The 12,821-nt window shown below is 41.3% G+C and overlaps 1 protein-coding gene across 1 annotated transcript in view; it reads right to left on the bottom strand.

The window, feature by feature from the left end:
• Window positions 1-12,516, bottom strand: part of LOC125271347 (complement C3-like) — a 55,715-nt gene extending 43,199 nt beyond the window's left edge. Inside the window, exons 1-5 of the mRNA XM_048195408.1 lie at window positions 12,364-12,516; window positions 12,095-12,290; window positions 11,743-11,911; window positions 11,166-11,239; window positions 5,043-5,131 (exon numbers count right to left, since the gene is read on the bottom strand). Of these exons, the coding sequence (XP_048051365.1) occupies window positions 5,043-5,131; window positions 11,166-11,239; window positions 11,743-11,911; window positions 12,095-12,290; window positions 12,364-12,434 (599 nt within the window). The 5' untranslated portion in view covers window positions 12,435-12,516. The remainder of the gene's footprint in view (window positions 1-5,042; window positions 5,132-11,165; window positions 11,240-11,742; window positions 11,912-12,094; window positions 12,291-12,363) is intronic.
• Window positions 12,517-12,821: the final 305 nt, after the last annotated feature.

A 12,821-nucleotide genomic window follows, 5' to 3' on the forward strand; every position in this document is an offset into this window, starting at 1 on the left:
TTATTATTATTATTAGCGTCCACACCAACATACAATAACATTCTGTTTATTGAAAGTGCGCACTACAATAATGTCATCTGCCACTTTAAATGAGATCTCTAAATGAGAGAAAGCAGGGTGGATTCTGATTGGCTGTCAACCAATCAGAATCAAGCATGGGAACTATGCGTTTTAAAATAAATCTTTTAGTCTATGCTGTTTTCAGCTGATGAATGAGCAGAACTTTATAGTGCACCTCTCATCCAATAAATCAGATTAAGCTTTGTGCTTTATTATTTTTGACATGAAACAAAGTCTCAGTTGTCAAATTCTGTCCTTTTTATTATGAAATTCAAACAATAAATAAATTTTTGGTGCTCTTTAATGTGGTTTAATATGGAGATTACAGTTGCCTCCTCAGATCAAGTGAAAAGGCAGCGCGTAACGCACATGAAAGGATCATCTCTTCTGCTTTACTACTAGTTACAGTGCGAAATAAACATGAATTAACATCCGTAGGTATGTTAAAAGACACAGTACAACTTACCGAAATCCACATCATGACTTATGTAATCACTCAATTAATCTTTTAACCGTGAAAAGACATCAATAAAAAAGTACAAAATGTTTACTTTTACCTCAGAAAAGCCATTCAGTGGCCATAAACTCATTAGTCAGCTCGAAAAATTAACTTTAGAGTGGTGCATTTTGCTAAATATGCACTATATTACAAAATCATATCACAAAGTTTTTACTGTTCAGTATTTAATGTATGTTTAAATAAATCTGTCGTTCCCTTTCAGTCGATCACGTTCGACGTACGTCAGTAGTGACCAATGAATTGGGATATCGCCAGAGAGCCCTATCAGCTTCGAGTGAACTAAAACAAGCCAATGGAATTGGTGTGCGATATTTGCATAATGCGCACCGCGCACCGCGCACTGCCAGTTGGCTAGCGAAAAGCGGTCCAGGAGAAACAGGCGACCTGGAGCTAAGGTTAACAGTTCTTTCGGGAGACGATGCCCGCATTGCTCCCTCCCCAGAGGAGGGTCGGGTGGAGAATTTTGCTTCCGCCGCTGGTTCTCCAGAGTCCAGCAGTACCCACGAAGTAGAACTATTTTCTAATCCTCCAGGTCCCAAGAGGGCGCGGCTGGCAGTGCGTGAGGCCCCGCCTCGTCACTCTCAGCCCCCTCTCACTTCGCCAGCAGGTTGCCACCTTGCAGAGTCTGACCCCACTTGGGGCCGCTATGCCGTCCGTGTCGGGTCCCAGCACTCTACCTCGCTGCCCCATGCCCGGTACGTCTGTGGTGCATTTGGTCCCGCTGGCTCGGTGTCTGGAAGCCTGGCTAGCACTTCCCAGCCCATCCCGCTGGCTCATTCGTACCATCAGACTCGGCTATGCGATTCAGTTCACCTGGCATCCCCCGGTGTTTAGGGGTGTCCATTACACTTGTGTGTTCCTGGACAATGCACCTGTTCTCCGGGCGGGGATTGCTGTCCTCCTGGCAAAGGATGCAATCGAGTCAGTCCCTCCAGCCGATATGGAGTCAGGGATCTCCAGCCCCTACTTCATTGTACCCAAGAAGGGCGGTGAGCTATGGGCAATCCTGGATCTGCGTGTCCTGAATCGGTCCCTTCACAGGCTGCCGTTCAAGATACTTACGCAGAGGCGCATTTTCGAATGCATCCATCCCCAGGATTGGTTTGCAGTGATCGACCTGAAGGACGCGTACTTTCATGTCTCGATTATGCCTCGACACAGACCCTTTCTACGGTTTGCGTTCAAAGGGTCGGGCATATCAGTACAAGGTCCTACCCTTTGGGGCCTCAACTGCAGTGGAATATCAATTGCCTCGAGTTGCTAGCAGTATGTCTTGCACTGAGCCACTTCAAGGAGCTGTTGACAGACAAGCACGTACTGGTCCACTCAGACAGCACTGCAGCCGTTGCGTACATCAACCATCAGGGTGGTCTACGCTCCCGCCGCATGTCGCAACTCTCCCACCATCTCTTGGAGTCAGAAGCATCTGAGGTAGCTTTGTGCCATTCATGTCCCAGGCATGCTCAACCGTGCAGCCGACGAGCTCTCACGGCACTTCACTTCCGGGCGAATGGCGCTGCCTTCAGAGGAGGCAGACCCAGCCCTAGCTTTGCTCTGTCCCGTCCGCGCTCTACGCCTGTACGTGGACAGAACGTGAAGTTCAGGACCTCAGATCAGCTCTTGTCTGTTACGGAGGCCAGCAGAAGGGAAAGTCTGTCTCCAAGCAAAGGATGGCCCACTGGATAGTGGACGCCATCGCCCTGGCATATGAATCCCAGGGCGTGCCTTGCCCGCTCGTGTTGAGAGCCCACTCCACCAGAGGAGTGGCCTCTTCCTGGGCGCTGGTGCACGGCGCCTCGCTGACCGATATCTATAGAGCTGCGGGCTGGGCGACACCTAACAAGTTTGCTAGATTCTATAGCCTTCATGTAGAGCCGGTCTCTTCCCGTGTACTCGCTTCCACTAGCCGGTAGACGCGAAGAGCCCATTCTAAGTGTCGACTTGCAATGCCATTCCCACCCCCTGGGCCGGATACGTGCATCATTTACTCCAGTCGAGTTCCCCGCTTGGCGAACCCTGTCGAGTTCTTCCGCGTCCCCTTTCAGCTCGGACATTGCGGAGTGTCTGATGCTAGGCCAAACGTCCTCCATGTGAGTGGTCCCATATGTGTATTGTCCACAGTTAACTCCCTGCAGTGAGCCTGTGTCTTTCCCTTAGCAGAGCCAGCTCTGCTGTCACCTGTCCGATGATTCTCCCCCTCTGCTCAGGTGGAGCCATCCCAGGGACTCCATATGCGTATTGCCCACGGCCAGTCCATATGTGTATTCTCCATGTAAATTCCTCCCCTGCATGGTAGGTAGTGGTCTCCGCAGCATCCCCTATGGGTTCGCTTCCCCAGTGTTGTCTAAGTCTCCTGTAGTGGGTCTTGCGGAACAGCAGTAGACTCTCTCGGTGTAAGCTCGCCCCCTTCTCCACACCAGTGGCTAGAGCTTGCACAGGGTGCTGGAAGGGGTCTGTAACTGTGGCATTTTATTTGGGATCCCAATTCGTTGGTCACTACTGATGTACGTCGAACGTGACCGACTGAAAGGGAACGTCTCGGTTACGTACGTAACCCTCATTCCCTGAAGGAGGGAATGGAGACGTACGTCCCGTCACCACAGTTCCTGTGCCCTCGCTGTAGTGCGGACACTAGTTGTCTCCTCAGCGAAAAACAGAGTGTGATTGCATCTGCTTCCTATTTATAGCGCCGTAACAAAGTCTATGAAGAGGAGAGAGGGCAGAGGCTTCGATGGAGGGTGTGGAGCTGGTGACAGACAGCAACCTGGAGGAGTTGACCATGGGCACCACGGTGGAGTTGACGGTGGGAGGAGCCAGGGTTGAGTCCTGACTGCAGGCGGACAGGCGGAGCATCCGGACAGACGGGCCATGGAGGCGATGAGGGAGTGGTAAGCCGAGGCTATGGTGACGGACTGACAGATCGAGGTGGAGATGTGGGCCTGGAGGCCCGAAGTGCATCCAGGGACTCGGCCTCTGGCCGAGCTGGTGGTAGGGAAGCCCGAGGCGAGGAGGATGAGCTGCACGGAGTGAGCGGCTGGGACAGAGCCAAGGAGCTTGACGACACCGGTAGTACCAACGGATCCAGGGGGCTGGTCATGACCAGCGATGAAGATGGGACCAGGAAGACAGGCAGGGTTACAGGCAGAAGGTGATGTCCGGATGGGACCGGAGCATCCAGATAACCGGATGGGACTGGCAAAGACAATGAGGATTCGAGAGTGGGGACTTGGGTGGGAATTGGATCCGTGGACCACAGATCGATCAGGTCTAGATCTGCTCCTGGCTCTGTGGTGGACTGACCTGCTTGCATCGACTCCGGGGCTTTGATGTTCTCCGGTCCTGAAACAACCTCAGTTGGCGCCTCAGGCTTGCTGGCTGTGAGAGAGAGGTCCCCATACCAGATCATATCCAGGACAAGTAGTCCAAATAAGGCCTGCTCTCTGGGAGGAGGAGAAGTCGCAAGGCTGGTGAGTCCATCTTTAATTCTTTATACTCGATTTGAGGCTCAGTCATTCTGTTACGGAACTGGTGGCTTAGAAAACTCACGACTAAGGGAATAGTAGAAAACACAGTCTTTAATCCAACAGGAGAACATTTCGGGTTATACCAACAATGACTGACAAAGAACACAGAACAGACAGGAACTTAAATACACAGATAATGACTACTAAACGGGAGCAGCTGACAAGACTTAAATAGAAACCATAGTGACTAATGAGGACTAATGCAGAGAAGACAGAAATGAGGTAAACAGAACATACGTGACAGAATTAGAGTAGAAACAAAATTATGTAATTATTATAACTTTATTATTATAAAACACTTCTTTGTAAGTTGTTAATTTATCAGTTAATTTAAACCTTCAATATTAGTAATGCAGCACCAACTGACTCCCTGTATAGTTTACAGCATTAGCTAAGAGATTTTTTTTTTTTTTTCAGTGAGAAAATTTGCCATGTACTGTACTTGATATTCATCCAAATCAATCAAATCAAATCTCGAATTGAAATTTATCACCAGGCCCAGCCGTTGTCGGCTTTCTACACTGGAGGCATCAAAACAAACTAACGAAGTAGCACAAACATGTTGAATACATCAGAAATAGAACAGGGTATTTGTTTACTCTTGGCAACTCATCACATCACGCTGTGCCACATCCAATGTAAAGAGTGTCACTAATTTTAGTTTGTTATATTTGCATTTGACCCATCATGTAGTGCTGTTCGCATCTGGTGTAGACATGGTGCAAGTTGTCAATGACACTGCTTAAGAATTTCAGTGATTTCACACAAGCAACATGATTACAGTAACTTTACATTAACAGAAACATTTGGCTTCAGCACAGGCCCTCGGACCAAACATTTGTCTCTTGTGGGTCACCTATTGAGGAACCCTACCATAGACAGATAAAAATTATGATCTGTACACTCAGGTTCAATACATCTATCAGTGTTTTACACACCTGGAAACCTCAGGAATGGCGTATTGTCCGGACTTTATCCCTTTCGTTGGATAAATCTTTTCTGATGAAACCGTGATGTCTTGTGGATTCTTAAGAAACACAGATATCAGCATTACCAATGTGTCTACTGAGATCAGTGCAATGATGCACAATACAGCGGTCACGAATGAATGAATGAATGAATGAATGAATGAAACACTTGTAAAAACAAAATCCTGTTAAAAACAGGCAAATTCCAACAGTAACATGTTGATTTCCATTAAAACAGTAATACACCTTAGAAAACAATGCATTCTGGGTAATATTTGACATTTTTCGAGAAAGTAGCCTACTGCAATACACTGTGAATTAACAGCGCTCAAAGGCAACACTCCGAGGCTGTGTTCCAAATCACACACTATACCCTCATTCACTATTCCCTACATTAGTTCACTAATATAGTCCATTTGACAGAGTGAATGAAACAGGTGTGTGAATTCAGACACTGATGAACACCTGCTGTTAACAAGCAGAATCAATGAAGGAAAGAGAAACAACAAGAATAGAAAAAAAAGATTAAATCAAATTAAGTTAAAAGAAAATACGAAATCTCTCAAGATCTTTACAAACAGCATTACCAGCTTCACTTATTACTAACCACATTGACTTTATTTCTGTTATTTGTCTACAGAAGTTCTTATTAAAAAGTTACAGAGGTTTAGATGTTGATAATTTATTGTTTCGTTTGATGTTACCATGTTGGAAATCAGTGTTTTGCTTTAGCTGGGTTCTTGACCCTTGACTTTAGAACACTGTTTTTTTTTTCTTTTGCTGCTGTAACTGTGTCTTAAAAATACATTTGTTATGGCAAAAAAAAATATATATATAAATAAATAAATAAAAGAAAGAAAGAAAGAAAGAAAGAAGAAAATGTGATTAGACGATGTTGTCTGTTTATTAATGGCCACAATCATCATTTAATGTCCTAGTTCACAAGTCTTATTCAGAGTCTAATCTATGATTATATGGGTGATGTATTATATTTTTAATTATGGTAACCCAGTGATTTTATAGAAGAAGATCTATCAGTGAAGTGACAACCAGAAAATATAAAGGATTTTGAAAACAGTTTGTGCTCAAAACATTTTGAAGTACTATGTCATTCAGACTCACACAGACACTTCAATAATCGAAATGAATCTCAATAATGGTGACGATCAAAAGCTTCATGCCGCAATGCATGCTGGGTACCAGCATATTACAAGACTCATCCATGACTCCCAGCATGCATTGCAGCACGAATAAATTATGCATCTGAATTGTCTGGTTATTTTTTCTAATTCATACTATTTGCTTTAATTTTTGCTGTTGTTTTTGTGTTGACTTTTAGTAGTGTGTTTAGTAATGCTCAGAGTTAATCCGTTTCTTTTTTGTTGATTGTCACCGTTTCATATCAGATTCAATCAGATTCATATGCTGATTCTGGATGTATGTGTGTGTCTAGTTGCTGCTGTAGATCAAACCTTTTTTGTAAATGATGAGTTTAAAGATTTTTCATAATTGATTGCTCACCACTGCTTGATCTTTTGCTGTAGTTGTTGATAATGTAAAGTTAAGGTGTATATATAACACATGTTTGATATGAGATTAGACACTGGATGAATTCAGTGAATCAAACATTACATTATTATGTCATAATCAAAACATAACTAACAACAACTGATCACATCATTTTCTTGGCGTTTTTGCCATAACAAATGTATCTTAAAGAACACTTTTACCAGTACTTACACACATTATCAACACATCTCTCCACACTGGCACTTTCCCTAACACATTCAAGCAGGCTCGGGTAACCCCGCTGCTTAAAAAAACCCACAATAAACACATCACTTGAAGACAGCTACAGACCTGTTTCTCTCCTACCATTCATAGCAAAAACACTTGAACGAGTTGTTTTCAACCAGGTGTCATCTTTCCTCTCACAGAGCAACCAATTGGACGTCAATAAATCTGGTTTCAAGAGTGGCCACTTAACCGAGACTGCACTACTGTCGGTCACTGAATCCTTGCGGATTGCAAAGGCTGATTCCAAATCATCAATTCTCATTCTGCTCGATCTGCTTCTCCATTTACACTACATCACTTGATCCCATCATACAGGCACACGGTTTATCCTACCATTGCTATGCTGATGACACACAACTCTTCATTTCGTTCCAACCAGATGATCTTACAGTAGCTGCACGAATCTCAAGCTATTTGGCGGACATCTCGGCATGGATGAAAGAACATCATCTGCAGCTCAACCTGGCTAAGACTGAGCTTCTCGTCTTCCCTGCCAAACTGACTCTAAAGCATGATTTCAGTATCCAGCTACATCCTCAATTACCCCATCAAATTCGGCCAGAAATCTTGGAGTAATCCTTGATGACCAACTAACCTTCAAAGACCACATTGCAAAGACAGCTTGGTCATGCAGATTTGCACTATACAACATCAGGAAAATCAGGCCCTTTCTAACAGAACATGCCATCATGCACAATCAAGCCTCTACAAATGATTCAGAACGCAGCAGCACGTCTCGTCTTTAACCCTTTAACTGCCCGCTCAACCAAATGGTTGAGCACATTTTGAGTCACTATATTTAATCAGAGGTGGGTAATCCAGGGGTCAGAGAGTAAAAGTCCTGCCATATTTTTATTCCACCCACTGAAGCATTAATGAGATAAATAAGTGATTAATTGAGTGATGGTTGACCATTATTGAAGACACCTGATGATAACAAGCAGAATCACCAAAGGAGAAAATCACAATTTTTAAGTTACCATCATCGAGGTCAGGGTTTGTTTTAGTTGAGCTCTTGACCCTTGACTTTTTAATATTAGATTTTGTTTGGGCAGTTTTAACTGCATTAAAACCAACCAGACAAGCAAAGTTAAAAGATGTTGTATGTTGTATTTTCACATAATCCTTATTTGATCTGAATCACTGAACTCATTTAGAGCCCAATCTCTGAGTTAGATTTACATTATTAGATTATACAGTTAGATTACACAATATAGTTACATTATTGATTGCAGCAGAACTGTGATTCTACAGCGGAGGATAATTTTTATCAATGCATTTATTTTTATTTTTTTTAAAGTTCTGTTTAAAAAAAAAAAAAGAGCTAATTTAAACACACAGACATAAAGAATCAGTCTGTGAATCTCAACAGTGGTGAGAATAATAAAACATGTTGCAATGCATTCTGGGTGCCACCAATCAAAATTCACCCATGCCTCCCATCATGCATTGCTGCATGAATAAATTATGAGCTGAATTGTCTTAGTAATTTTCTTTATTCTCACTATTAAAATTTTGCTGTTTTTCTGTGACTTTTCAGTAGCTTGTTTTCTAATGTTCAGAGTTGATCTGTTTATCAGAATCTGTTGCTTGTCACCGTTGTTGAGATTCACAGGCTGATTCTTGATGTCTGTGTGTGCCTGACATATGTTTTCTTTGTGTGAAAAGAGCAACTTTAAAAAAAAAAAAAAAAAATTGTATTGTTAAAGTTGATCTTCTGCTGTAGAAAAACAGTGCTGCTGTAATTCATAATGTAAATCTAACTCAGAGATTGGGCTTTAAATGAGTTCAATGATTCAGATCAAATAATGATTATGTGAAAACATACCAACACCGTCTTTTAACTTTGCTTGTCTGGTTGGTTTTAATGCAGTTAAAACTGCCCAAGCAAAATCTAATATTAAAAAGTCAAGGGTCAAGAGCTCAACTAAAACAAACCCTGACCTCGATGATGGTGACTTAAAATTGTGATTTTCTCCTTCAGTGATTCTGCTTGTTATCATCAGGTGTCTTCAATAATGCTCAATCATCACTCAATTAATCACTTATTTATCTCATTAATGCTTCAGTGGGTGGAATAAAAATATGGCAGGACTTTTACTCTCTGACCCCTGGATTACCCACCTCTGATTAAATATAGTGAATCAAAATGTGCTCAACCATTTGGTCAAACGGGCAGTTAAAGGGTTAACGACCCCAAAAGAGCCCACGTCACGCCTCTCTTCATCTCTCTGCACTGGCTCCCACTTGCTGCTCGCATCAAATTCAAGGTGTTGACGCTTGCTTACAGATCTACCACAGCCTCAGCACCCTCCTACTTCCACTCACTCTTACGAGTCTACACTCCTACCAGAAGCCTACGCTCATTAAAGGAGCGAAGGCTCGTGGTACCACCACAGAGAGGCACGAAATCACTTTCCATAACATTCTCATTCTCACTGTCCCTTGCTGGTGGAATGATCTTCCTGTCTTCATCCGGAATGCAGAATCCCTGGCAATATTCAAAAGACAGCTGAAAACTCATCTCTTTTGTGAGCACTTATCCTCATCATAAAAAAAAAAAAAAAGAACTTTTCTTACCTATCCTTTCAATTCCTCTAATCCCTCTCTATTGTAGCTTATGATACTCTAAGCACTGCCTAAAACTTGTATTGTGAGCTTCTTGTGTCGATTTGCCTCGTCACGATGACTCGCTTGTTATGTTCCTCACTTGTAAGTCACTTTGGATAAAAGCGTCTGCCAAATGAATAAATGTAAATCATCTCCTGGTGAATATGCTGGGCGAGGAGAGCTTTGACCATCCATTTCAGATTGACAGGGCACACCGCTTGCCACAACCCCTAAGAGAAGGCTGCTCTCAGGCATTTATTGCCTACTATAAACATAGCTAAAAGAATATTGCTCTGAGCGTGTGCGTGTGACCGTGATTCGTGTGCATGTTCAGTCAGTGTGGAATCGCACGCCAAGTTCTGAGAGAGCTATTCAGTCCATTATAAATTTTAGCCTTCCTGATAAGTTCAAGTAAATACGATGGAAGTCCACGCTTATTCAAGCATGTGCATTTGTTTCATGTACGAGGAAGGCAAGGGCCCCTGCAGGATTTCATCTGAATGTTTTTTTTAAATCTGAAACCTAAAAGCAACGAAATTGTCAAGCATCCATTAGCGTGTCCACAGAGGAAAACGGCTGAGAGAGTGGAGGTGGGGCTAATTTGCATATTCATAGATCCGTGTATATTAAATGAGACAAGGGTTTACAAGTTTACACGCTTTTTTTTAATATGTCATTTTGGTGATCAAAGATGAGTTTTAAGGGATAAAATATTTGACTACGGGGGACTTTAAAGATAGGAATGGCAGGTACTGGGTCATATGTGGGGAGATAAATTCATTACCCATCACTTTAGTGAATGTGTATGGTCCTAACTTTGACCTAACTCTCGTTTTTTTTTGAGAATGTCTTCAAGATCATACCAGACTTTATGCATTCACAAGTCATCATGCCTGGTGATTATAACTGTGTGTTAAATGCTAGGTTAGACACACATCCCCGTCAAACCATTACAATTAAATCGGCTGGTGTACTAAACAATTTTATGCAAAAGTTAAATTTAATAGATAGTTGGAGAACTTTACATCCCACAGATCATGATTTTTCATTTTATTCTTCAGTCCATGAAACTTATTCAAGGATTGACTTTTTCCTAATTAATTCCAGATTGTTGCAATATGTAGTTTCAGCTGAATATCACAATAGATTGTTATCAGACCATTCTCCGGTTTCTCTTAATTTAAGGATTAAATTTATTAGAGGAAACTTTGCCTGGAAATTTAATAATATGTTGTTAAACAATGTTAAATTTTGTGAATATCTTTTTTAGAAAATAATGATAAAGGAGATGTATCTGTTTCGGTCCTTTGGGAGACAATGAAGGCAGTTATCAGAGGCGATATTATAGCATATCAAACAGTAATAAACTGTAAATTAATTTATGGCAACAAACTGCAGAAAAACAGTAATTTAACATTTAACAGAGTTAAATGAAAAAATAGCAATGTACTGTAAAACCTAAAACTCAGATTTATTAAATGAAACAAGTTAATTTCACTGAAGTATTAGTGAAGGTTCTGCAAATGAAATTAGTTGACTCGAGTTTTAATTGAGTGCATGGTATTTTTCTGCCAGAATTTTACTGTAAATTCACAGGATAATTTTTTACAGTGAATGAATGGATGAATGAATGAATGAATGAATGTGTATGTGTGCGTGTGCGTGTGCACTTATATAAATGTGTACCATGATTTCCACTGTGATTCCAGACTGACTGAGGGGTTTCAGGTTGGGTGTCAGAGAGAAAATCCTGTACTGAACTGCAAAAAAGGTCAAAGCAAAATATGAAATACTTTGTTTGATAGATTTAACTGTTTTATTTATACATATCTATGTCACTTGCCATTCAGTGTGTTAAAAAATGACACCATAAACAACTTTTTTACTAAGCAATACTTGCATTTTACTATAGGTATGATAGCAACAAAAATCCAATTGGCTTGTAATGGCTTTATGATGGCATGGCTTATATTCCAACATATACACATGCTTTTTTTATTTAACTTGAGATGACTTGAGGCAAAATGCAATTTATTTTCACTTGTCTGACAACTACAGAAAAAAAAAAAAACCTTCCAAAAGGCAAATGCAGTCATTTCGTGGAACAACCCAGATGCCATTCACACTCCATCTGTCCTAAATTTAATTGCTAGTATATGTTCAAAAGTACAGAATATTTATGATGTTCATGCTGATGTAACAAATAAATTTCACTTTGTGGTTTAATGCGCTCTATATTTGCCATGTTTTCTCTTAATCTTACCTGTGCTAGCAGGTGTGTAGATGGGCTTGTCTGTCTGTACAAATATATATCCAGACTGGAATGAGACCATGACCACTTTCTCCACAGTGTTAGATGGAAATTGAGCTTGTAGATTCACATACTGCTTCTCCAGAGGATCATCAGAGAAGAAGTTTTGATCATCAGGAATCTAAAGAACAGAAAATGAATTAGTCCTTTGCAAATTTGAAAAATAATAATAATAATAATAATAATAATAATAATAATAATAATAATAATAATAATTTACAAACTAAATTGTACAAGTTTAGATGATAAATCACACAGGATGATTTTGCTCACACACACACACACACACACACAAAAATGGCACCTTTATATCTGTAAGGATCTGGTAATTGTTGTCTGCAGTCAGTCTCACTGTTTTGGACAGTATCTCCTTGTCTTTCTTTGGGTGGTTCTTCACTGTGATCTTTACATCAAAAGCTCCTCCAGAATAATCCTGAGCCTCCACAAACACGTTCTCTGAGGAACCCACTCTCAGCAAATTAGGAGCTGACAGAACAAACCTGAGGAGATCAAATCAGATCAAAAACAGATCTATAAGAAACTCTATGAGCTAACGGTGTGTTTAATACTCACAGCGGGTCACACAATGTGAGGAGGGGTGAGGAGAGAAGAACAACAGTCAGCCACAGCAGCTTCATGTCCATCCTGTCTGTCTGTGTGTCTCTTCCTGTGAGCGTCTGTGAACCTGCAGCAGCTCAGATTTATACCCGCCTCCGTGACCCTCAGAGTCCAAACTACTCTCTCTCTCTCTCTCTGGCACCCCATGGTGATTAGGCAACAGATTTGGGAAGGGGAGGATCTTGGAAAGATTTTTTGCAGGATTTGCAAAATTACAAAAGCAGCTCCAACAATTGCACTTAAAAAATGTTTATTAGTATTTGTGTGTGAGGAAAATGTATTAAAATATTATGATGATGCTGTGTGCCTCAATATCATGTGCATTTGTCACCTACCATTATTAATTTTTTAAACATGTTTACATGCATCCCCTGCAAACTCAAACCAATGAAACGACGTACCGAGAATAATAT

Source organism: Megalobrama amblycephala, linkage group LG7 (assembly GCF_018812025.1).
Source record: "Megalobrama amblycephala isolate DHTTF-2021 linkage group LG7, ASM1881202v1, whole genome shotgun sequence".
Taxonomy (NCBI): domain Eukaryota; kingdom Metazoa; phylum Chordata; class Actinopteri; order Cypriniformes; family Xenocyprididae; genus Megalobrama; species Megalobrama amblycephala.